The sequence below is a fragment of the Orycteropus afer genome, unplaced genomic scaffold (genome assembly GCF_000298275.1).
Source record: "Orycteropus afer afer isolate SDZICR_OR568_19922 unplaced genomic scaffold, OryAfe1.0 scaffold00235, whole genome shotgun sequence".
In the NCBI taxonomy this organism is placed as follows: Eukaryota; Metazoa; Chordata; class Mammalia; order Tubulidentata; family Orycteropodidae; genus Orycteropus; species Orycteropus afer.
The window spans coordinates 2,346,459-2,373,654 of NW_006921822.1; the positions used below are offsets into that span (position 1 = coordinate 2,346,459).

Below are 27,196 nucleotides of genomic sequence, written 5' to 3' on the forward strand. Positions count from 1 at the left end.
TTAACCTGAGTTTCTGATCTTAGTTATGTACTTGTCTGGGTAGGCAGCACTCATTACTGTAGTATAAATTGTGTCACTGAAAATAGAGGAATTTTTATATACACATTGTTTTCCCAATATTCAAAAATAAATAAACAAACAAAAGAGAGAGAGAAGATAATACCAAGCCCCTCCCTAACAGCTAAGGCCTAGGAAGGAAGGTTGGGCAATCTACTTCTGTAGTAATACTGCCTCAGAAACCCAAGGAGGGGTCACTATAGTTGGATCCAACAGTGAGTTTGGTTTCTTTTGGTTTAGGACAAGACTGGAGGCTTGCATATGTCAGAACATTTAAAATTTGTAAATCAAGTTATCATTCAAATAGTGGTCTTTCCTTCTATTTGACAACAAAGTGGAAGGCCAGGATAAAATTTAAAATTTGCAGACTCCTCAGAGTTCCACACTGTGACAAGGAGGGAAAGCCAGCCTTGTCCCTCACCCATGGTCTGCCCTCTCCTCGTCCCACACCTGGCACTGTCTGACCTCCCAAGGGGCCTTAGATGAATGTATTTGAATACCTCAGCCTTCAGGTCTCATACTCCCCGCAAACAGCCATTCCTTGGCCACCCACCAGGCATAGGGTGTCCTCAATGGCTGCACATCCCCATCAGGAGAAGAGCACCCAGGGCAGAAGACTGCAAGCCCTGGAAATGGGCCTAGGACTGTTCACACTGAGAAATCCAGGGTCCTGGATTCTTGGACTCTTTTTATCAAGGGGAGGGTAACAGATAGAACAAGCCCAGAGCAAACTGGAGTCCTCTAAAGCTCATGGATCTAGGTAGGGTACTCTCCTGCCCAGGTTTAAGGGTGGTACTAAAAAGTACAACTTCATTTATTCATCATTCTGCATTGCAAGAGACCCAAACAACTTGAATACTCGTGCACGTGTACACGTGTACACACACTGGGGCCTATCTCTTCACACCCCTCTTCTACTAATTGTTCTGGGAACCAGCTGGGATGCATAACTTCTGCTCAGAGCATCTAGACCTGGGCTGCTCAGGAGTACGTAGAATTAGTGGTGCTATGTCCCAAGATAATTGTAGGACTGGAGACAGCACTATGAGCACGTGCAGAGCTCACGTTCAAAAGTAACGGAAGTTCCCTGAACTTCCGTTACTTTTTTGCTTTAGTTTATTCTCTATCTGCTTTAGTATTTTCTCCCCTTATAAAAGAGGATAGAATTCTACTGAAGGTGAGTGTAATTTTGTAGCTCAGCACAAGGGGACAGCATAGAGCTAACTGTCAAAGTTCAAACTTTTCTATTAACTTCCCACATTATGAACAGCCTTAAACCAAAAAAACCAAACCCACTGCCATGAGTGTGACTCATAATGACAGAGCAGAACTGCCCTATATGGTTTCCAAGGCTGTAAATCTTCAGGGAAGCAGACTGCCTCATCTTTTAATCACAGAGCAGCTGGTGAGTTCGAACTGTCAATGTTTCATTTTAAACACTTTAAGCACTACACCGCCTGCCAATGAGTTGATTCTGACTTTTAGTGACGGCCCCCCTACTACGTTTCCAAGATGGAACAGTTGGTGGGTTTGAACAGCTAACCTTCTGGTTAGCAGTCAAATGTCTTAGACACCACACCACCAGAGCAAAATCTTTAGTTGATGTTAATCATTACATGTAAAAGGCCTGAGAGTAAGGGATCTGTGTTAATCCTGGCTTAATGGTGACTGTCATTTACATGCAGATCCTCTTGGGTTTTCAATTACAAAATAGAGAAAAATGCTATTCAATAAACTGTTTATAATGTTTAACACTTTTAGGTTTTGAAAAACATTTCAGAAGCTATTTAAACACTCACCCTATTACTCAGTAATCCTACTTTAGGAACTCAGTCACGGGAAATAATCCAAAAGCAGGGAAAAATGTACAAATATGTTTATTTCAGAATTTTAATAGACAAAAAACGAACAGTTGGAGAACCGTTAACTCAATATAGTATATCCTATCGTCCATCATGCTTGTAAATTAAAGGGCCAGCAAAAAACAGAAAGACATTCAGTAAGATGGACTGACCCAGTAGCTGCACCAAAGGCTCAATCAAAGCAATGATTGTGAGGATGACATAGCACTGGGCGGTGTTTCATTCTGTTGTACACAGTGTCACTATGAGTCAGCACTGACTTGATGGCACCTGACAACAACACTGGCCATTGAAATGTTATTTATAAAAATATGCTGTACAATAACATGGAAAATGTTTTGTTTTATAAAAATAAGTGTAATTATTTTATGATGATACTAATTTCTAAAAGATACATTGATTATCTATGTAATCTAAAAAAACACTCTAAGAAGACAAAAATAGGTTTCTAACCCTATTTTAAAATTAATACTGAAAGGGCAAAATTATAATTCCACCGTGCTATGTAAAAAGAGCTCTGGTGGCATAGTGGATAAGGCATTTGGCTGCTAACCAAAAGGTTGGTGGTTCAAGTTGCTCTGTGGCAGGAAGATGGGATAATCTACTTCCATAAAGATTTACAACCTCAGAAAGCCAGTGGGGGTCACTATGAGTCAGAATCTCCTCGATGACAGTGAGTTTGGTTTGGTTTGATACCATGTAAGGGCCTGCCCCTGCTGTGAGGTCCATCAGCAGCCATATGCTGGAGCCTACTCCCACAGGCTGATGAGCACCAACTAATAACGATGCAGGAATTTTAAGAATCAACTCTAAGTTTGAAATTGGTCATGGTGGAAATTTTATACCACAGAAATTGGCAAAGGCTACATACACATCAGGGTTTGTGTGTGTGTTTTTGGCTTTGGTGCTTGTTTCTTGAGTTAGGATGAACACGTCACTGCCCTCTTCCTTCCCTGTCACCCTATTCTTCTTACCTCTGCTTTGCTTCACGGGGTTTCTCACCTGGTTCAGGTTATATTTGCTTACCTGCTGCCCCTCCCCACTAACATGTCAGTCCTGTGAAAGCAGGGACTTAGTTTGTTCACTGCTATATACAGCACCTAGAAAGCCTGGTCCATGGAAGCCCTCAAATCTTAGCTGAGCAAAGGAGTGTGTATGTGAATGAATTCACCATTCTGGGGGAATTATGGATAGATATGTTTAACATGTTACTTACTTGTTATAAACTGGAAATACTGATAAAACCTGCATTAAAAAATCATATCACAGAGAATATTAAAGGCTAGAAGAAAAACATGTAGCATATCTATACACCCACCTAATGCGAGCTCTGGTAGCATAGTGCCTAAGGCACTTGACTGCTAACCAGAAGGCTGGCGGTTCAAACCCACCAGACACTCCTCGGAAGGAAGGTTGGGCAATCCTACTTCAGTAGTGATACTGCCTCGGAAACCCAAGGAGGGGTCGCTATGAGTCGGGGCCGACTCAACGGCATATAACAACAACAACAACAACAATGCTTCAATGTATCTTGAGGTAGCAAAATTTAAAATCTTTTCTACATTTTTCTTTTAAACAATAGACATGCATTACAATTACACCAACTTTTAACAAATACAAATAAAAAGTTAGATGAGATGGATTTTTTAACCCACACACAACAGGTTCAGAAAATGTTATCTTTTTTTTTTTTTTAATGTTTTCAGCCAGCTAAACAGTCACTCTAACATTTTCATCTACCACATTTTTTAATGCCCAATGAATCAAGAATGATAATTCTTAGTATAAATCACTCTTCTCATGCTGTAATAATGATAATGATCTAGATACCTAATGAAATAGGGGGTCACCTAGTGACAGAGGGTCAGCAAGTTCTTCCTGCTACTCTGGCAATGTGGTGCCTAAGTACCACATTTTTATTATTGTTGTTGTTTTGTGATTTCAGAGATTTTATTTTTATTATTATTACTATTAACAAAGACACCAAACACCTTGGGTAAAAGCTGGACATGGCAACACAAGTTACCTGGAATAGTGTCTCCAGACTGAGGTTTGCCTGGCCAGTGGTATTAAGGGCTTTGATGGCAGGTGTTCTGTAAGGACAGTGGTCAAAGGTCACTTTGCATTTCAGAAAACCTGAATCCTATCAGATCTCCTTTAGGGAAGCACAATGCAAGGCATATTCTCATTATCCCCCTTTTCTCAAAATAGGGCTGGCTCCCAAGCATATTTCCTACTTAGGCCCAGCCCACCATGGTGCAATCAATTCAACAGCTAGGCCTGTTGACTCCATCTGCTCAAAGGAGTCAAAACACAAAAAAAAAACCCAAACTCACTGCCATCAAGTTGATTTCAACTCACAGCGACCCCCTTTGGTTTTCCAAGGAGGTAAATCTTTACAGAAGTAGATTGCCCAGTGCTCCTTCCCCAGAGTGGCTGGTGGGTTTGAACCACCAGCCTTCTGGTTAGCAGTCAAGTGCCTTAGGCACTATGCCACCAGAGCTCCTTCAAGGGAGTCAGGAAGGTGAAAATGTGTTGCTACAGAACTGAATAGCTGCCACCACACTGAGGCAGTAAACATGAGGTATAGAACTAACCAGCTGCTACTTATGATTACATTATAGGAACATACTGATGTATACTGTGACTGTTGTTTTGCTGTTGAGTGGATTCTGATCCATAGTGCTTCCCATGTGTAACAGAGTAGAACTACTCCATAGGGTTTTCTTGGCTGTAACCTTTATGGAAGCTGTTTGACAGGTCTTTTTCCACACAGTAAGTTCAAATCACCAACCTTGAGGTTAGCAGTCCAACACAAACCATTTGTGCCCTGCAGGCTCCTTGGGTTATAATTACAGAACTATCAAAATTAGAAGGCACAATGAAAACCCCTGACTGGTTTATTTATTTATTTAAGGGAAATGTTTTCCTTCCTAACAAAGTCCTACACAGAAGACCATGAATCTGGTCCTATTTCTTCATTTTACAGATGAGTGAGGAGAGACCCACAGAGGTTACCCAGTGAGTCACTGGCAGGGCTAGTGGTAGAACCTAGGGTTCCTGACTGTGAGACCAGGGCCAACCTCAGACTCCCAACACCAAACAACTGCTGAAGATACTCTCCCCGCTCCACCACACACTACACTCTCTATCCCAGCTGGCAAGGGAGCCCAGGTAGATGTTCTGGAAGAGAACAGCATGTGTAGCCTTCTTCATCTCCTGTAATAGGAAGGGTACCTTCTCCTGACTACAAGAAAGCACTGCAAACTAGAAAATGCAGAGAGATCTACCTTCGGTCATCTTCCTTAGGCACTGGCTTCCAGTGGTCATAATTCGTCTCAACTCGGAACCACCTACAAAAGAGTATATCTTGTCTTATCCAAGGTTGTTTAGATAAAGAAGAAATATATAAAAATAAAATTACTTCTAGTTTCACCAATTAAAAAATATATTATTTGATACAGAATTACCAAAGCCCTCGTTTCTACTTACTCTCCATTCAAAGGATCTAGTGGCCAAATGTCCTCTGGGCCATGTCTGTTCCTTGTGATGACTACTCCCTCTCGAGGGGACATGCCACCAACAATGTAATAAACATCAGCAATAAGGGGAGTGTTGGCCAATTTGAAAACAGCCGCTTCAAAGCTGTCCGACTCACTCAGGGTCTGAATAAAAGGATAGACATGCATTAGTTGTCCACATCAATAGATGGAGAAATGGTCTAAAGAACATTCTCCTGATATATTAAGCTAGGAATCGACTCAGTGGCAGTGGGTTTAATTTTTGTTTACATTTCAAAACTGCTCTGACCTCATCCTCTGACATCAGCGCTTCCGAGATGGAAAGAAATTTCAACTTCAAGGGGGCTTAGTAGTAGGATTTTTCTCACAAAAGTAGAAAACTGGAAGTTGACAAGTTCTAGGCATGGCTCACCAAACAGTTAGTGTGCTTTTTAGGCAGGCCTCTCTCACACAGGACTCCCCACATCTTTTCAATCATGTGGTCTTTCAATAATTTTTTTTCATCTCCAGAATTTATTGTTTTTATTATTTATCAGCACTAAGCAGTAAAAGCAAGCAAAACTTTGGAATTACCACAGTGTTCTCAACAGGTATTTCTTGAACACTCACTATGTGCTAAGCATTATGCTGGTACAGGGATAGGGCAGTGACCACAACAGACCCAGTGCTTATTCTCCCAGAACTTTCAAGGAAGACAGAAAAGTCACCAGGCAATGGTGACATAGCATAATGAGGGTTAGCACAGGAGAAAGAAATGCTATGACTGTTATAGAAGTCACCCTCATCTAGCACATCAGAGAAGGCATCTCAGGGAAGTAACACATGAACTGAGGCCAAAGAGATGAAAGAAGTTAGTCTACTGAAAATGGTGGCTACAGGGTTGGGGTAGAAATGGGGAAGAAAGTTGAAGGCTTGGAGACGAAACAGAGTATGCTACATTAGAACAGTGAGATTAAACTAGTATTTAAATACCTCTGAAGGTTCATGAAGACTTTCCAGAGGTCTGTGGTCAGAGACGGTTAAGGGGACTTTCTAAATCTTCAACTTCCCTATGTGCTCCTTCCTAATGCTGATCTGCTCAAGAACAGCCTTTAGCAGACATCCTGCCCTTCCCACCTCCACCTTGACAGTCACCTTCCTAGCGTTTTTTGAAAGGACATTTTACGCTCATCTTTTCCGAATATTGCCAAGGTACACTGTCAAGGGTGGGGATGGAGATAGGGTCGAACAAAGGAACAATTCAAATACCGGTGGCTGCAAAGACTCCATCATTCAAGACACCTTTGACTGTGTTCCCAGCCTTGTACATGTTGCTGTTAGGCGTAAGGAATTTTGGCGGGCTGATTTGTTTCAAACTGATTGAAATGATAAAGTTAGGAAGTGATGGATGTTACATCACATCACCTATATCGTCCTTCAACTACTGTCAAAGGATGCATTGCCCTTGACAGAGTTCTATTGCGAACACATCAAAAAAATATTAGTTGAACCTTGAAAAATTATGGTGAGTGAAGTCAGTCACAAAAGGGCAAATCTTATATCATCTCACTTATATGAAAGAAGTATATTTTATGCTCACTATTCCTGAATATTAAAATCAAAACTTATTAGGGATAGGAGGTAGGGGGAAGGGAGTCATTGTTTAGCCACTCCTTGGAAGGAAGGGTGGGCAATCTACTTCCGTAGTGATACTGCCTTGGAAGCCCAAGGAGGGGTCGCTATGAGTTGGGTCCGACTCCACGGCAGGGTTTGTGTTGTTTTCTGAATTTCTGTTAATGGTGGTGGAGTAAGTTGGAAAAGGATAATGGTGATGGTTGTACAATATGATGAAAATATTTAATGAATAGTACATGTAAAAATTGTTGAGTTGGCAAATGTTTTGCTGTATATATATATTTCTCCTGTAACTAAAAACAAAAATAAAACATCAGTAAGAAACACTTAAGACAGTTATTACTTCACTCAGCTGACAAACTCAGGGGAAGGCATGCGCCTTAACTATTTTGGGAAATGGAAGAAATAAGGAGCAACTGCTAATGGGTAGGCAGGTTCTGTTTGAAGCGATGAAAACGTTCTAAACTGAATGTGGTAATGGTTGGGAATATACTAAAAACCACTGAGTTGTACACTTTAAATAGGTAAATTGTATAATATGTGAACTTTATACCACAACAAAGCTGTTAATTTTTTTCAAATCAAATGTGCATCTACCTTTGTTACTGTTACTTGTCTTTCAGTCAATTCTGACTCATGACTCAGCAATTCCACTCCTAGGCATTTACCCAAGTGAAATGAATACATGTTTACAAAAAGACTTGTACCTGACTTTCCAGAGCAACCTTATTCATTACAGCTGAAACCTGAGAATAACCCAAATGTCCATCAACAGTAAAATGGATAAACATATAATGACACATTAATATAAATGAACAGCCTTTAGTGACAAAAAGGGATGATCCACCGATACACACAACAACACAGATGAATCTGAGAAACAAATATACTGAGCGAAAGAAAGTTTCCCCAGGGCAGGGAAGATCATGAGGGAATTTTCCAGGAAAATGAAAATGTTCTCTATCTTGTTTTGTTGGTGGTTACATGGATAAACAAGTATATACAATTGTCAAAACACTTTGAACTAAACCCTTAAGATGTGTGCATTTTATTGCATGTAAATTATATCTAAACAAATCTTTAAATCACTATGGTCTTTCTATTCTACTGGCAAGATTTAAATTAAGTGGATTTTTTTTAAATGCCAGTATTTATGAACACTGGATTTTATTTTTGTAGCTTTTAAAATTTATGATAAAAAATTTTAGAAGTCACCTTAAAATTTCAATGTACTTAAAAAGTACCCCAGCACAAAAGTTTCCAAAATGATCAGATATGTCTAGACAAAAGGGAATATAGCCAGGACCATATATAAGGTTGGCAGATGATATCTCTACATACATATTTGTATGTGCTGTAAAAATGCCCTTATAAATAGAACTAACAGGGGGCAAAGGTTATGATAACTTCTTAGCCAGAGCCAACCACCCGGAGGGAGCTAGTTGTTGGACCTGTGGCCTTGGGACCATAGTCACAGGGGACATCAACCTCAAGTGGCAATAACATACTACACAAAAACATTATTCTACATCCTACTTTGGTAAGTAGGAACTGGGGTCTTAAAAGCTTACAAGTGGCCATCTGGATACAACAATTGGTCTCTCCTTGTCCAAAGCAAATAAGAATGAAGAAAATCAAAGATGCATGGAAACAATTAGCCCAAGGGACTAGTGGACCATGAGAACTTCAGCCTATATGACCAAGAGATAGTGCCTGGCTATCCTCTGCCTGGCTACCTCTGTCAACCACACAGAAAGGGATCATTGTAGGAGATCCTGGATAGAGTGGGAGAAAAATGTGGAACAAAACTCAAAACCATAAAAAAGACCAGGCTTCCTGGTATGACAGAGACTGGTGAAACTCCAGAGACCATGGCCCCTAGTCACCCTTCAGGCCTGGAATTGAACTCAATCCTGTGGCTTCCAGCCAAACAGTAGACAGGCATATAAGGTGAACATTTACACCAGGTAAGTACATTCCTTCAAACAATCAATCATGGGAGATCAGAAGGGCAATATTTGCACAGGAAGATAGATCAGGGGGCAGTAATGCATAAGAAGGAAGGGCAGAGGTAAGAGGTAACTACAAGGAGGAAGTGGGAAGACAGCTGTTACATTATGGGGATTGCAGTCAATGTCATGAAACAAAATGTGTATGAACTGCTGTACAGGAAATAACTTTGCTCCATAAACTTTTCCCAAAATCACAATTAAAAAAAAGTTTCCAAGAACTGCCAAATCATTTAGAGCAAGGGGAGAAAGGGCTAAAAAGGCAAAAGTTGGTCCAGTTCCTTATATCAGAGATCCTTGTACCTGAAAATGAGTTTTCTATGTGTCATATTATAATTTACATGTGATCTAGAACCCTGCTTATTTAATAGGTTCAAGGAGACCAGATATTCCTTTTGTTGTGTGCAGAGATACCTTCTAATGTATTTGCTTTGCTAACTGGGATATTTGCAAATGAAGATTCTAAAAGCAGGTCATATCTGTATCTGTGGAAGAGCATATTATGTCTTATCTCCATCAACTACTGTGAAAAACTCTAGCCTATTATAGAAAAAGGCTGCTATGCAGTTTGCAAACACCAAGGCATTACACTAAGATGCTTATTCTTTTCAGAAACTTCTTACATTAAAAACAATATTGAAATGATACTGAGCACCACAGCATGAATACACTGGACTTGGAAGATGAAGATGAGGTGAGGTGGGCTCCACAGAATATATACTCACAGAGCGGATAAGCCAGCTGATTGGAGAGTGTCTCTGAAAAAGGGCTGCAATCACATTCTCCCACCACCAGCCTTTATCTGCCAAGATGAGGAAGGACCAACAAGTAAACACACATATTACTGTTTAAGCTCCAATTAAAAAATTCCTGAAATCTTGTTTCAGTCCCATTTTACAACTGCCAAAAAGCTGACAGAAGAGAAAAGCTGGTTGATGAATAGTCATTTTATCAGCATGCAGTTGTCAGATTAAGCTTGAATTTCACGTCAACCTTAAAAATATCTGTATTACATACATATATATTGTTGTTGTTATGTGCTGTCAAGTTGGACCCAACTCATAGCGACCCCTCCTTGGGTTTCCAAGGCGATATTACTACAAGAAGTAGATTGCCCCACCTTCCTTCTGAGGAGTGGCTGGTAGGTTTGAATCACCAGCTTTCTGGTTAGCAGTCAAGTGCCTTAGGCACTATGCATATATATGTGTATACACACACACACACACACACACATATACAATAAACACATATGATCTTCCAGCAAGCAAACTATGCACATATTCCCTCAAGCTTTGAGAGCACCCTCTTTTGTAGCAGGATCTGGTGATAATTACAGCCAAGTAGCTGTAAGAGTAAATGGCCCAATAAGTATTAAGAAAAACGAAAAGAACTTGTATCTTACAAAACTTGAAGTTTGATTTGGGCTCAGATTTTTAAAAAATTGACAAATTTACAATCATTCCCCTAAATTACTCTTTCATGTCTTTCAAAATCTCTGTAGGACATTTATTTGCAAAGAATTTCATTCAAGAAATAAGTATTGAACTATGCAATGCTAAAGAATAATGTAGAATCTGCAAAACACCACATAATGTGGATGAACTTGGAGGACATTGTTGTTGTTGTTGTTATGTGCCATCGAGTCGGACCCGACTCATAGCGACCCCTCCTTGGGTTTTCGAGGCAGTATCACTACGGAAGTAGATTGCCCCATCTTCTTTCCGAGGAGTGGCTGGTTTGAGGAAAAATATTGTATTAGTCTGTTATAGGAAAGGTTTATCTATAGAAGGAAATTTTCTTTGTTGGTTACCAGGGTGGAAGGGGAGGGGAGGGAATGCTGTTAGGTAGATAGAGATAAGTATTGATTTGGGTGAAGAGAAGGGCAATGTACCAAATGTGAGTGACCAATATGGTAGCATTGAGGATGAGAAAGACATAGAGAAGTACATGGGAGATACAGACAACAAAGATGAACCCTTTTGCACATACAGTACTGTGTTGTCAGTGAAAGCAAACATGGGTATATGGATGGATAGATGGGTGGACAGGCTAAACGATTAGGTATGTCTATGAAATGGGGAGTGTATCCAAGAACATATATAGGGTTGGCAGACAATGGTCCTATAAGTTTATATGAATGATCAGAATTCCCAGGTGTATAATAGAGCTGACAAGGGGCAAGGTTGTGGTCATGGCTTGGTCACAGCCAGATACCCAGAGGGACTGAGTAGTTGAACCTGAAGGCTTGGGACCATAGTCGCAGGGGACATCAAGCTCAATTGGCATAACATACTATACAAAACATTGCTCCACCTCCTCCTTTGGCGAGGAGTGACTGGGATCTTAAAAGCTAGCAAGCTGCCATCTAGATGCAACAAGGGGTCTCTCCTCATCCAGAGCAAAGAAGAATGAAGAAAACCAAAATTCATGGAAACAATTAGTCCTAGTGATTGTTACACCATCCAATCTGCAGCCTACATGACTATGAGACCAGAAGAACTAGATGGTGCCCGGCTACCACTGTCATCCACTTGGAAGGGGATGTATGTAGGAGATCCTTGATAGAGAGGGAGAACAATGTGGAACAAAACTCAAAATCATTTGGAGAAAAAAAAAAGGGGGGGGGGGAGACCAGGTTTGCTGGTCTGATAGAGCCTGGTGGAACCACTGAGACTATGGCCCCTAGCTGCCCCTCAGGTCTGGAATTGAACCCACACCTGTGGTTCCCAGCCAAACAAAAGACAAGCATATGAGTTGAACATTTACCTCAAGTAGATACACTCCTTGGAGAGAACAATCATGGGAGAAAAAAGGGCTCCTTATGCACAGGAAGACAGCTCAGGGGGCAGGAGTGCATGAAGGGATGGACACAGGGAAGAGGTAACTATGGGAGGAAGTGGGAGGGGAGCTGTTGCATTATGGTAAACTGTGGTCGATGTCATGAGACAAAGTGTATGTGAACTGCTGTATGGAAAGTGAATTTGCTCTGTAAATCTTCACCTAAATCACAATAAAAATATAAAAAATAAGTATTGAATATCCTCTATGTACTATATCCCAATTTGGTCCATACCCTTGCAATTTAACAGTGAACAAAAGAATCTAGTATGCCACACCTATGTTTACTGCATGCAGCACTATTCACAATAGTAATAAGATGGAAATAACTTAAGTGCCCATCAGTGGGTGAATGGAGAAATAAAATGTAGTACATCCACACAACAGAATATTATGCAGCTCTAAGGAAACATAACATGGATGAATCTGGAGGACATTATGCTGAGTGAAATAGCCAATCACAAAAAGACAAATATTGTATGATCCCACTATTATAAAAAGAGAAGAATAGGTATACACACAGTAATCAACAATCATTACCAAGGATCTGAGGGGGAGTAAGATGGAATCACTCTCTAGATAGTAATCCATTGCTATCGAGTTGATTCCAACTCATAGCAACCCTACAGGGCAGAGCAGAACTGCCCCCATAGAGTTTCCAAGGCTATAATCTTTACAGAAGCTGACTTCCACATCATTCTACGCAGTGGTTGGTAGATTTGAACCACTGACCTCTCAGTTAGCAGCTGAGTATTTAACCACTGGGCCACCACCGCTCCTCTAGATAGCTCCTCTTGTTATTTTTGGTGATGGGAAAGGCAATACCGAATGTGGGTAAAATGTGTACAATCTGACCAAGGTAAATGGTAACACTAACAAGTAGACAAGAATAAGGGATGTCTTTGGTAAATCCTGTAACATAAATAGTTATACAAAAATTAGCAATAATAAGCAAAAAATATGTACGGTTACACAGATAAATATGTATGCATATATGTGTACAGGAAGGTACACATGTATATATACATGTGCACATACAGGTGTATCTTTTGGCATATGTATATACATGTAAGTGTGTGTTGCATATATATTCATATATATTATAAAGAACATAGAGGACACAGTTACATATACAACTAAACTCTCACTGCCACTGATTTGTTTCCAACTCATAGAGACCCCTCCTTGGCTTTCTGAGGCACTATCTCTAGGGAAGTAGATTGCCCAGTCTTCCTTCCAAGGAGGGGCTGGTGGATTTGAACCACCAGTCTTCTGGTTAGCAGTCAAATGCCTTAGACACTACATCACCAGAGTGCCTACAGTTATGGATACTTCCTAGAAATAACCAAACACCTCACAAGATTGGTTTACTGGGTTTGAAGGCTTAGGATCAAAGTCTTGTTGGTTAAGTAACAGAGCATAGTTCATAAAGCATATGTTCTACATCCTAGTTTGGTGAGAAGTATCTGGGGTCTTAAAAGCATGTGAGTTGCCATCTAAGATATGATGATTGGTCTCTACTTGTCCAGAGCAAAAGAGAAAGAAGAGAAACAAAGACTCAAAGAAGAATCTCATCTATTCTTAGATGAGACTGACAGTCTACACAAACCACAACCTCATCTATCCTGAGACCAGATGAACTAGATGTGCCCGGCTACCACTACCAACCCATTCTGATCAGGAACACAAGAGATGATCCCAGAGAGAATGGGAGAAAAACGTAGAAGAAAACTTAGATTTTTACATAAGGCCAGACTTACTGACCTGGTTGAGACTAAAGGAACCTCCGAGAATATCACCGAGATACCTTTTAAACTCTGAACTGAAACCACTCCCAGAGGTTACCTTCCAGATAAATAACAGATTGGTGCATTTAATAAACATCACCCATGAATACTGTGCTCCTTTAAAAAAATAACCTATGGGAGAACAAACAGTCAATAATTAACCTAAAGCAAAGATGCAAAGGTAAGCGGGAGGGAGGGGGTCAGAGAAACTAAATTAATAGAAAAGGAACAACCAGAATGGAATACGAAGGCTGATACATTGTGAAAAAGGTACCCAATGTCACTGTACGATATGTATAAAAATTGGTAAATGGAAACTTAATTTGCTGTGTAAACATTTATCAAATACACAATAAAATATTACATATATAAAAAGTATCTAGCATTAAATTGACAAAATTTGGTAACTATAATAAACTAAAATAACTACTAGTAAAAGAATGTCTGCTTTGAGCTTTATGCTCTTTTAAGAACTATCTATATGAGATCAAACTGACACAGCAACTCCAAAGATTAGACTGGAACCTTAGAGGACAGTGAGTTTTTAATGGGGGAGAAAAAAACTCAGAAAAGGAGGTTGAGAGTAGTTGCTTAACTCAAAGAATGTAATCAGCGTTACTGAATTGTACACACAGAAATTGGTGAACTGGTGTATGTTTTGCTGTTACATTCTCAACAATAACAACAAAATATATATTAAAAAAAAAAAAGAGTTTGACAATTTGTCCAAGCGACTAGTTTACCATGCAATCCTCAGCCTATATGACTAAGACCAGAACTAGATGTTGCCTGGCTATCACTGTCAACCACTCTGAGGGGGATCTGTGTAGGAGATGCTGGATAGAGTGGGAGAACAATGTGGAACAAAACTCAAAATCATTAAAAAAAAAAAAAAAGCAGGTTTGCTGGCCCGATAGAACTTGATGAAACCACTGAGACTATGGCCCCTAGCTGCCCTTCAGATCTGGAATTGAATTCACTCCTGTGGCTTCCAGCCAAACAAAAGACAGGCATATGAGCTGAACATTTACATTAGGTAGATACATTCCTTGGATAGATCAACCATGGGAGAACAGAAGGGCCTGTGTATGCACAGGGAGACAGCTCAGGGGGGAAGAAGTGCATGGGAAGGAAGGACACCGGGAAGAGGTAACTATGGGAAGGAAGTGGGAGGGGAGCTGTTGCACTGTGGGAAATTGCAGTCAATGTCATAAGACAAAGTCTATGTGAGCTTCTGTATGGAAAAAGGATTTTGAGAGTATTTCTTTAATGTGTACAATACAGACTAACTCAGTTATTATTATTTTTTTTTTTTGAGAAGACAGAAAGATTATTTATTGTAAAGCATCAATGCAAGGAGACAAAATTACCCAAATCTGTCTCCCAAACTAACTCAGTTATTTTTAAACTGTTCACACCACTATAAACCACTTTGTCAAACAAGATGAATTGCAAAATGACAAAAACAAAAGCCTCTCTTTTTCATAAATATACATGTTTACAGATATCCTGTTAAAAACCTTAGTAATTATTGCACTGATTTGGGTAAAACGGCTGAGAACTGGTTTCACTCACAGCTGGTATTTGAGAAAATGTTGAAAATATTAGGATAAAGTACTAACTACTGTGGACACTGACACATACTCATGCTTGGTGGACCCTTAAATAGGTAAGAATAAACCTAATGAAAAAGAAACAACAGCAAATCAATCAATCAGGGGTTAATTAGATTGCCAAAACTAAACTTTAAGATACTCCTTATCTATATGTCTTTCCCCTTTATCAGCTACAAGTTCCCAAGATCAGAGACAAGAGTTTGAGTATCTCTGGGTTTCCCATATATTGTGGAAGCAAACAGTGTTCCCCTGAGATTTGTTGTGTAACAACAGAGAAACTGAGCCAGTGCTCCGAAGACCAATTTGAGACTCACCTCCACTACCCAGAACCAGTATTAAGTCAACTCTGACTCATGGTGACCCCATGTGTTTCAGAGTAAACTGTGCTCCATACGGTTTCCAACAGCTGATTTTTTCAGATGTAGATCACCAGGCCTTTCTTCCAAAGCAACTCTAGGTACACCTGAACCTACAACCTTTTGGTTAGCAGCCATGCTCATTAATGTTTGCACCATCCAGAGACTCCTATTTCATCTTACAGTCTCAATTTCCTCTTCTGTATAATGAAAAAGGAGCTCTGGTGGCAAAGTGGGTCAGGCATTTGGTTGCTAACCAAAAGGTTGGTAGTTCAAACCCACCCGCCACTCTGTGGAAGGAATATGAGGCAGTCTAGTTCCAAAAAGATTTACAGCCTTGGAAACCCTATGGGGGTCGCTATAAGTCAGAATCGACTCAATGGCAGTGGGTTTTTTGGTTTGGTATAATGAATGGGATTGATAACATCAGCCCTGCCTGAGTAACAGGAATGTTGTGAGGGTCTAATAGGAAAACAAGGTGCAATGATTAAGTGGCTGCTAACCAAAAGGTTGATAGTTCAAACCCACCCAGCAGCTCCATGGGAGAAAGATATGGCAGTCTGTTCCTGTAATGATTACAATCTAGAAAACCCTATGGGGTAGTTCTACTCTGTCATATGGGGTTAGAATTGACCTGATGGCATCTAACAACAAAAATGTGAGAAAGTACTCAGTGAACTGTAAAGTGATGTACAAATGTGTAACAACATCGTATATCCCATGGAGTACTGCAATAGCTTTCTAATGGACTCCTGTTTACATCTTAACCCAGTATAATCTAATGTACACAGAGAAGACAAAGTGATTAGTTCAAAATATAAATTAGATCTAGTTACTCCTAGACATACACTCTTCTACGGCTTCCATTACAGTTAAAATAAAATCCAAACTCCTCACCATGGCCCAGAATGACATGGCCTCAGCTTTCCTCTCCACCCCTGATGCCACTACCTCATTACTCCACGCTGACTTAACCACACGGGCCTTTTTTTGTTTCTAGGAACCCACCATGGCCTTTGCCCTTTCTGTCCTTCCATCAGGAATGGTCTTCCCCCAGCTTTGGAAGAAGTGCTCCAGGGTCACACGAGCGAGGCCATCCCTGACCTCTAGTCGTGGCCCCACCCTCCCTGTCACATCTTCCTGCTTTACTTTATCACTACCTGTAGCACTCATCACTACCTGAAATCCTCTTTAATGTTTGTATGCATACTGTTCATCCTCCCTACTAGAAGGGAAGTTGCTGCCCTATAGTAGATACAGTGTAATAGGTAAGGGAATAAAGTACTTGGAAATAACTGAACAGTGATATGACTAAAAGTGCTTGCAAACTTGTTTGGATTACCTCGTTCATTGCCAGAAATTGTAAACTTGTGTGCACTTTGACCAGTCCATAATCCTACATAGCCAACAAAAGTGGTTCCTGTGAACACAATCTGAAATCAAAAGACAAAGTAGCATTTTACTGTTTCAACCAAATACACATGTCTCACACCACAAATCTCATGGATTTTTTTCTTATAAGTGCCACCATAACAATAGAAACTCTGAAATAGCCTTCTAGAATATGGATTCTTAACCTTGGTAGTTCCTGAATAGAATTCAGTACATCTGTAACCTTGGATGAGAAAAAAAGTAAAGCTCTATTTCTATTAACTTCTAACAAAAATTTAAACTCCTTCTATTAAGAATGCAAGCCGTATAGTAATAGCAGGGCCTGTAATTTCTGTCATGAGTAGAAATCACAGGTACTTTCATACATATAGTAGTGATTGCAGTGCTTAAAATACCATTGTTCATCACCGCTCTGAAATCATGGCAGTTATTAGACCCACTGCTAAATCTTACTATTTAATGTGCTAAGGAAAGCTATTTACAATATTGAATTGGTTATATTTGGACATAACTGAGTTTCTTTGCAATCATATGTATTTTATTGTACTTATAAATCATCTCAAAAGAAGAAGAGTCCATAGGCTTCACCAGATTGCCAAACAGGTCCAAGCATACAAAAGGTTAAAGAGCCTCACCCAACAAGGAGCAAACAACCTGATTTAAACTTGTGCTGACTTGATTATAAGAGCGAAATATAACTCATCTTACAAGCTCCTGTGACATGCAGGGAAACAAGTGGAACTGCTTATAAACAACAATGATGCTTTAAATATTATTTTACATATGTCACTTCATTTAATCCTCACACTTATCTCAAGAGTTATAGGGATCATCCCCACTTTAAATTAGGATAACAAGCTCCAGTGATTGCAAGACATCACAATATAATTCCGAGGAGAAAAATCAAACTCTTGTCAGTTTTTTCAGACACTGCCTCTGTTTTTTAAAAAGTGTTTCATGAAGAGCCTAGCTCACAATGTTCAGAAAAGGTTACTAACATTTTTTTAGGGAGCTCTGGTAGCATAGTGGCTAAGACACTTGCCTGCTAACCAGAAGGCTGGTGGTTCAAACCCACCAGCCACTCCTCGGAAGGAACGTTGGGCAATCCTACTTCCGTAGTGATACTGCCTCAGAAACCCAAGGAGGGGTCCCTATGAGTCAGGGCTGACTTGACGGCACATAACAACAACAACAACAACAACATTTTTTAGGGAAATAAACAGGCATAGTTAATATTTGCCTCTCAGAAAAGGGATTTTATTTCAGAGACTTTTTAAATTTAATTATTTATTTCTCCATCATCTGGTTGTAAAAATAATTTATAGTTTAAGGTGGCTACATTCCAAGGAGCCCTGATGCACAGTGGTTAAGTGCTCAGCTGCTAACTGAAAGTTCAGCAGTTAGAACTCACGACTGAGGCAGGTCGATTGGTGAGTTATGTTCCCTGCACTGGGAGATCTGAGAAGTGTATTTTCCCAACTACTATAGTAGTACTAAGGAGCTCTGGTGGTGTAGTGCCTAAGGCACTTGACTGCTAACCAGAAGGCTAGTGGTTAAAACCCATCACCCACTCCTTGGAAGGTAGGTTGGGCAATCTACTTCTGTACTGATACTGCCTCGGAAAGCCAAGGAGGGGTCACTACGAGTTGGATCTGGCTCGACGGCAGTGAGTTATAACAGTACTAAAGGAGCCGTGGTGGCACAGTGGTTAAGCGCCTGACTGCTAACTGAAAGGCCAGCAGTTTGAACCCATCAGCTGCTCCATCACAGAAAGATGTGGCAACCTGCTTCTATAAAGATTACAAAAACCAAACCCAGTGCCATCAAGTTGATTCTGACTCATAGCAACCCCCACTGGGTTTCTGAGATGGTAAATCTTTACGGAAGTAGATTGCCCCTTCTTCCTTCTGCAGAGTGGCTGGTGGGTTTGAGCTGTCAACCTTCTGGTTAGCAGTCAAATGCCTTAGGCACTGTGTGTTAGAAATCCTGTGAGACAGTTCTACTCTGTCCTATAGGTTCAATGTGACTCGGAACAGACTGCACAGTAATGGGTTATTTTACATTACAAGGGAGAATGCAGTGGCCTTACTTTTATAAATTACTTTTTCCTCCAGACTCACTGTGAGCATCCCCATTTCCAATCATGGCAGTAAAATGGAAACAAGTCTACCTCACTACTAAAGCCTTACAAAATGTAATTACACAGTCACATCATTTGCATGGTACACTGATTCTTACAGAACTGTCATTCTTGAACAAATTAAAATAACAATCACATGTAGTCCCCAAGATATTTTGTAATATGTAATTATAAATAATAACCAGATATAATGTCTAAAATACTTTATCTTACAGCTAGGGACTCTGATATATGGTCCTGCCAATGCCACATCGCAGCCATGTGATTTGGGGCAAGTCAGTCTAAGGCCCAGGCCTCTCATCTGGAAAATGAAGATGAACATATTAACTTGTGCCTGCCTTACAGGACAACAGCGGGGACCAAATGAGATCATATATATGAAAACACTTGTAAAATTGTGACATCAGACAAGAGTAAGAGATGGTGTATTTTGTGAATAACCTGTTCTTAATCTAGCAAAGCAATTTATTGGCCATGGTCCCTTAGCAGAGAGACATATCCAAGTATCAATTCTCTAGATTCAATAATGATAACCTGAGCACTGAGAGCAAAGCCACATCAACAGGCTATTTCTCCTGGGAGCTCCAGGATAAATAGAAATGAATGAGGTAACAACAGTTAGAATGAGCTTTAGAGAGAACAGTTCATTTATTTTAATTGCATTTACTCCTTTGTCTATTTACAAGAATATTTGCTCATTGTAGAATATGGAGAAAAGCTTAAAGTAGTAAACTAAAATAACAGATTATTTTATTATCCAGCAATAACCGTTAATATTTTAGCATAAATTCTTCCAGACTTTATTATGCATTTATATTGTTTTTACCACCATTTAAAACCTTCTTAAAGTAAATGTTCAGCCATAAACAAAAGCAATAATCATGGTGAATAAAAAAAAAAAATTGAAAAAGGAAAAGTTTTCACTTTAAATATTTCTGAATTGTTTAATTTTTTAATAAGGAAAAGTTTTTATTTGTAAAAGACTACCTAGTAAATGAGGAGCTCTGGTAGGATAATGCCTAAGGCACTTGACTGCTAACCAGAAGGCTGGCGGTTCAAACCCACCAGCCACCCCTTGGAAGGAAGGTTGGGCAATCTGCTTCCATAGTGATACTACCTCAGAAACCCAAGGAGGGGTCGCTATGAGTCAGGTCCGACTTGACAGCACATAACAACAACAACAACAACACCACCTAGTAAATGAGTTTTTAGTATATGAGAGTCAATCAATAAATTTAAAAACAAACAAAATAGAGTACTTGACCTTAAATAAAACCAAAAACTCAAACCTGTTGTCATCTAGTCAATTCTGACTCATAATACTCCTATACGACAGAGTAAAACTGTCCCATGGGTTTTCCAAGGCCCCATGGATCTTTACAGAAGCAGACTGCCACATCTTTCTCCTGTGGAGTGGCTGGTAGGTTTGAACCACTGACCTATGTGTTAGTAGCCAAGTGCTTAACCACTGTGCTTTTGGGAATCCTGTCATTAAAGATGTCCCCTAGGCATTGAGTTTATGATAATGGTGGTGGAATATTTTGGAAAAGGATAGCAATATGGTGGCACAACATGAAAAATGCCATCAGTGTTCCTGAGCTGTAAATGGGGAAGTTGTTATGTTGGCGAATGTCTTGTTGTATATGTTTTTACCACCATAAAAGTGGGAAGAAAAAAAAAAAAAGAGGAGAGACTATCCCCAAAAGCCAAAATCTGGCTTTCGCCTGCATGCTCTATTCTGTTTCACAGCACTATTGCACTATCGCACTATCATGATTTGTGCACTCAATGAATACTGACTGGAGTGTCTCTCTAGAAGTTTACACTGTAATGTGACAACAACACATTTTAGAATATAACCTTAAAGAGATCATATTGAAAACAAAACGAAAAGTATAAGTTTTTTAAGATCACACACAAGAGGGTAGTACAGGTTGTAGAGTGAAGGACCATTTATTTGGCCACCATTTATTTCTTGAGCATCTCCCACGTGCCTTCCAAAGATTATATTATTTAACCTCTCTAACTATCTCAATAAAGTTGATCTTATTAATCTCCCTGTGCAAACCTAGGTCTGTTGGACTCCAAAATTAGGTGGAGTACAAATTAGCCTTTAGACAACAAGCCCTGGTGGTACAACGGTTAAGTGCTAGCTGCTAACTAAAAGGTTAGCATTTGAACTAACCTGGCAGCTCGATGGGAGACAGACCTGGTGACCTTCTATTATAAAGATTACAGCCTAGGGAACCTATGGGGCAGTTCCACTCTGTCACACAAGGTCAGTATGAGTTGAAGTTGACTTGATGGTATGTAACAACAATAATGTCACCAGAAAAAGAGGAAGACCCTCAAGAGATGGATTGACACAGTGGCTGCAACAATAGGCTCAAACTTATAATGATCTGAGGATGGCACAGGACTGGGTAGTGTTTCATTCTGTTGTACACAGACTCACAGCCTTTGTACTACCCAGTCTCCAGGACCAGCTTAGAACATGGGGAAACAAAGGAAAGAGCTAACTCAGTGTAGTAAGTGGAAGACTGGTCATACCCCAAAAGAGATTTCCCTAAGGAAAATGGGATGAGTTCTTTCAGTAGATGCTCAATAACAACAAATGACACTTCTTCCAATGTGAATAATTAATAGAAATCATTTTCCTGGCTCTGTTGTCCCAGGGATTTTGACGATTTTTCTATCTTATACTTTCATTAGCAATCATCCAAATGATTTCTGTATCTTATACGGTACCAACTATACCTGCCCATTCTTTATGAATTGCACGTCCACGGTCAAGTTGCGTAAGATATCTCCAAAAGGATAATCCAGATTCCGGCCGTGGTAAATGTGGCCTCTGGAATCTTGAGCCACAATACTGGTGCAGAATCTGAGAAACGGAAAGAGTCCAACATGAAGGAAGGAGAAAAATTTAAAAAGTAAAAGTTTTTCCTTCGTGTAACTGACACATATGCTATTGTCTTTATATACGAAAATGGATTCAGAGTTCAAGATGAAAATCACAACAGAACACAACTCTCTGTGTTCATTCTGCCCTTGGGGCACAAAGCTTCACAAACACACTCAATCGGAATTTCATTCTCAATCTAAATCCAAAGAGAAATGGACCCATGTAGGCTCAGCTAGACGACCGAACTTTGCTTCTTCCTCTGGTTGGTGGTATCTATTCTATTTAACACCTTATTCAAAGCTAGCACAAGGTCACTGCTCCCTTCTAACAAATTTCTCACAGCAAGCACAATGGTACTGAACCATTTTGTTCCACAAATATATCCTTGAGAAAGCAATCAGCTCTTTAGGGGTTTGGTTCACATTTTTTCTACCTCCTCCCACTTTTGTGCTCCTTGCACAGAGCTAGTAAGAAAGCAGGGGACTTTAAGAACTCCCAGATGAAGAGAAATATTTTGAAGAAAAGAGGAAGAAGTTTGTTAAAACAATGTAAATGTCCATATTATGAGAATTTTTAATGGTATGTGAAAAATATTATGTAGTTATGTCAATTCTCAGGCAACAGAATTGGAGGAAGACTAATAACCTACAATACACAAATGACACAATATTGATAGCTGAAAGTGAAGAGGACTTGAAGCAACTTACTGATGAAGATCAATGATAATAGCCTTCAGTATAGATTACACCTCAACAAAGAAAACAAAATCCTCGCAGTTGGTAAATGGAGAGAATACTGAAGTTGTCAAGGACTTCATTTTATTTGTATCCACAACTGATGCCCATGGAAGCAACAGTCAGGAAATCAAACATATTGTGCTGGGCAAATCTGCAGCAAAAGACCTCTTTAAGGTGTTAAAAAGGCAAAGAGATCACTTTGAGGACTAAAGTGCACCTGACCCGAGCCATAGTATTTTCAATCACCTCATATGCATACGAAAGCTGGACAATGAATAAGGAAGACTGAAGGTCTAATGCCTTTGAATTATGGTTTTGGTGAAGAATACTGAATTTACCATAGACTGCCAGAAAAACAAACAAATCTGTTTTGGAAGAAGTGCAGCCAGACTGCTCTTTAGAAGTGAGGATGGTGAGACTTTGTCTCACATACTTTAGACATGTTATCAGAAGGGACCAGTCCTTGGAGGACAATATGCTTGGTAAAGTAAAAGGTCAGCAAAAAAGAAGACCCTTAACGAGATGGATTGATACAATGGCTGTAACAATGGCCTCAAACAGAGCAATGATTCTGAGGATAGTACAGGCCTGGGCAGCCTTTCATTCTGTTGAACATATGAGTCGGAAGTGACTCAAAAGCACTGAACAATAACGTATCCAGTTCTGGAGGAAAAGATATGCCAACTACACAAAGCTGGGAGCTCTGGTAGCATAGTGCCTAAGGCACTTGACTGCTAACCAGAAGGCTGGCGGTTCAAACCCACCAGCCACTCCTTGGAAGGAAGATGAGGTAATCTACTTCCGTAGTGATGTTGTTGTTGTTATGTTGTTATGTGCCATCGAGTCGGCCCCGACTCATAGCGACCCCTCCTTGGGTTTCCGAGGCAGTATCACTACGGAAGTAGGATTGCCCAACCTTCCTTCCGAGGAGTGGCTGGTGGGTTTGAACCGCCAGCCTTCTGGTTAGTAGTCAAGTGCTTTAGCCACTATGCTACCAGAGCTCCCTGCCTCGCAAACCCAAGGAGGGGTCACTATGAGTTAGGTCCGACTCGATAGCACATAACAACAACAATAACAACAACACAAAGCTGAGAGGAAATACCTAAAGGATTGATGGTTATTTCTTTAAAAAAAAAAAAAAAAATCTTATTTTGTTGTTGTTGTTGAGAATGTACATCAGCAAAACATACAAAAATTCAAGTAGTACAGTTTGTACATGTACCACTTAGTGACACTGATCACATTTTTCAAGGTGTACAACCATCCCCACTGAGTTGTTCCTCCCTCATTAACATAAATCCACTACCTCCTAAGGTTACTATTCAATCTTTCAAGTTGCCGGTGTCACTTTGATCTCATATGTTGATACTGTTTGTAGGTGCCACCAAGTCGGCATAATACTAATGGTAGACATTTTTTTACTGGTTAAGATAAACTATTTGGTTTTAAGATGACTTCACGGGATATTTTTGGTTTAAGACTTAAAGATTATCTCAGGACAATAGTTTCAGGGGTTCATCTACCCTGCATGCATCCAGGAAGTCTGGAGTCTATGTGAATTTGAAATTCTGTTCTGCATTTTCCCCCTTTTGATCAGTATTCTTCTACGGAATTTTTGATCAAAATGTTCATTAATGGTAGCTGGACATCATCCAGTTCTTCTGGTCTGATGGCAATGGAAGCACTTGTTCATGGAGGCAATTAGCCACACATTCTATATCCTCCTCCTATTCCTAACTCTCCTTCTTCCTCTTTTGTTCGAGGCAAACAGACCAACTGTTGTCAATTGCAAGCTTTTAAATGATGGTCATTCCATAGCAGCAGGATTATAGTTAGTTTTCTTCTTTATACTTTTCTATATTTTCTAATTTTCTGAAATGATTACATACCACTTTTATAATTAGGAATAAACCAAATGTATGTGAAAACTCTGTACTTTCTGCAAAGTTTTTCTTTAAACCTAAAACTTCTTTAAAAAATAAAGTCTATAAAAAAATCTTACTTTTTTTTTGTTTGTTTACAGAAAGAAACTTGATCAGGTTTTAATTCCTCCCAAAGTTTCTGATTTCATGTCAAGCAGGAGAATGATGAAACACTGGAAGATGCTAAATTAAAGTTTGTAGAATCTCTCCTTAAAAGATGATTCTTCAAAACTGGCAAGACAACAATACTTCTGTATCATGCCCAACTGTTTTAGTGTGACGTAGCCTAAAAACACAGGGGACAGATGAGGACAGACGCTCTGGTTTGGGTGAGGCAGTGCAGTGGAAAAGAAACATCTGCGCTTTAACAGCAGCTTCTGAAACTCTCTCCGTCTACCTGGCCCCCTAAGCCTTGCTTTTCAAACTACAAAACGGGTAATACCATCTCTCTTATGGGGCTGTGTCTTCATGAAGTGCCTGGAAATCAGTTGGCTCAATGTTGTTTTTGGCTCTACTCCTAGTGACCCCATATGACAGAGTAGAACCGCCCCACAGGGTTCTCAAGGCTGTAACATTTATGGAAGCAGACTGACACACCTTTTTCCCCACGGAGCAGCTGGTGGGTTTGAACCACTGACCTTTTGGTTAGTAGCTGCTGAGTCAATTAATAATAAGGCTGCCTGGTATTCTGCAGGATCAACCACACATTCCACATCTCACTCCTGGGTACATGTTGTCATGCCCACTCCCCATACCAAACACTGGCTGGCTCTGTGCCCCTATTCCTAGAGGATTATAGACTCTGAAAGACCAGTCTGGATCACCATCTATGAAAAACAAAATAAAAAACCCAACCCACTGCCATCTAGTCAATTCCAACTCATAGCAACTCTATAGGGCAGAGTAGATAAGATTTCAAAGGCTGTAAATCTTTATGCAAGCAGACTGTTTCATCTTTCTCCCACGGAGCAGCTTGTGGGTTCTAACAGTTGACTTTCTGGCTAGCAGCCAAATGCTTTAACCACTGCACCAGGATAAACTGCAGGAGGACTAGTGTCACCACATGCACTGCACTTACAAAGCTGGAGGATCTCTGGTTAACTAGAGCCCAGATGAGTGCAGGATTAAACCTGTGAGCAGAGTTTTGAAAGTGGGCTGCTACCTGGACTGGGAGAGAAAGGAGGTGCCTCAAGTGTTCCGATCAGAGAATCTGCTTTCCCTCCCAAAACCCAAGATCTGCTATTCAGATTTACCGAGACAAAGAGGAAGTGTTGGTGGTTTCTGGGCACTCCACTCACCACCCTGTTCTTCAACACGCTAAAAACATGTCTCCACCCACTCATCTGTGGCAAGAGTTCTCCCTGGCAGGTCCCACATTAATCCGTGCTAGCGTGGGGCACTCACGCCGAAGACTCGTAGGCCAGGTTGACCAGGAGGCAGTCTGCCAAGCTGAGGTTCAGGACATCACACATGCCACGGATCTCACTGGTGAAGGGCTGCGGCAGTAACCACTCCAGCTTCCCCATCACCTTTCCAATCAACGTGTGGACCCACTTGGGGACCCTGTCTCTAGAAAGGAAAACAAAGGAGCGTGTCTGATCTGCTTAGGGCTTGAAGGGATATGAGTGTATGCGTATGGGGGCATTCGACTCAACGTCAGTTGAGTTCAGATGTAGGGGGAGTAGGGGTGGGTGAGGTAATCTAAAATTCACTTCACGAGATGTCAGAGGTGAGCTCTATGCGCTTCCCGTTTTCCCCCAAAGTGCTGACTGCCCAAGCTCAGCACCACCCAATCCACAGTGTCCAAGAGAGAGGGAAAAACTAAGGGGTGGTGGTGGTGGTGGTAAACGACTGAGGTCCCAAAGGGGTGGGTTTGAGGGCCCCTCAAGGCTTGCAAGGAGGACGTGGACTGCGGAGCAACCTCAGCGACTCCCTGACCGGAATGGCTCAAACCACTTAATTTGAAGGCCAAACCAGACGCAGCAGATCATCCTCAACCCCGACGCTGCCCAGAGCAGCAAATACCAGTTCTGATCCCCGCTGCCCCTCCACATCCCAAAGGCCGGTGGGGGGCGGGGAAGATAAAGGGGAAGCCTGTTGTAGAAAAATAGAGTCACAGTTTAAAATACGTTCGGCAGCGCGCTTCTGCGCTTTCCCGCACCCTGACCGGATCGATTAATGTCCTGCAGACCAGCCCCGCGTTCCAAGTCCGCGCTCACCCGATGACTCGCACCACCGCCGAGCGCAAGAAGTCCAGGTCGTAGTGCCGTAGCACTGGCAGCCAGCGCAGCTCCGGAGCCGCGTCCAAGGTCACGTTAAAGCGAGGCGGGCCGTGGAGCGAGGAGGGGCCCCTGGCAGACCCCAGGGTTCGGGCAAGCAGCAGCAGCAGCAGCAGCAGCAGCGCCAGGGAAGGGCGCGCCCTCGAGCCTGCAGCTTGCAT

The 27,196-nt window shown here is 40.8% G+C and overlaps 1 protein-coding gene across 1 annotated transcript; it reads right to left on the reverse strand.

The window, feature by feature from the left end:
- On the reverse strand, positions 1 to 27,196 carry NAAA (N-acylethanolamine acid amidase). The gene is made up of 10 exons (XM_007949057.1): positions 26,976 to 27,196; positions 26,161 to 26,325; positions 21,950 to 22,076; positions 17,003 to 17,093; positions 9,789 to 9,865; positions 5,412 to 5,584; positions 5,210 to 5,272; positions 3,946 to 4,012; positions 3,136 to 3,164; positions 1 to 76 (listed from the first exon to the last, which is right to left on the reverse strand). The coding sequence occupies exons 1-10, from the start codon at positions 27,194 to 27,196 to the stop codon at positions 1 to 3; spliced, it is 1,089 nt and encodes a 362-aa protein (XP_007947248.1).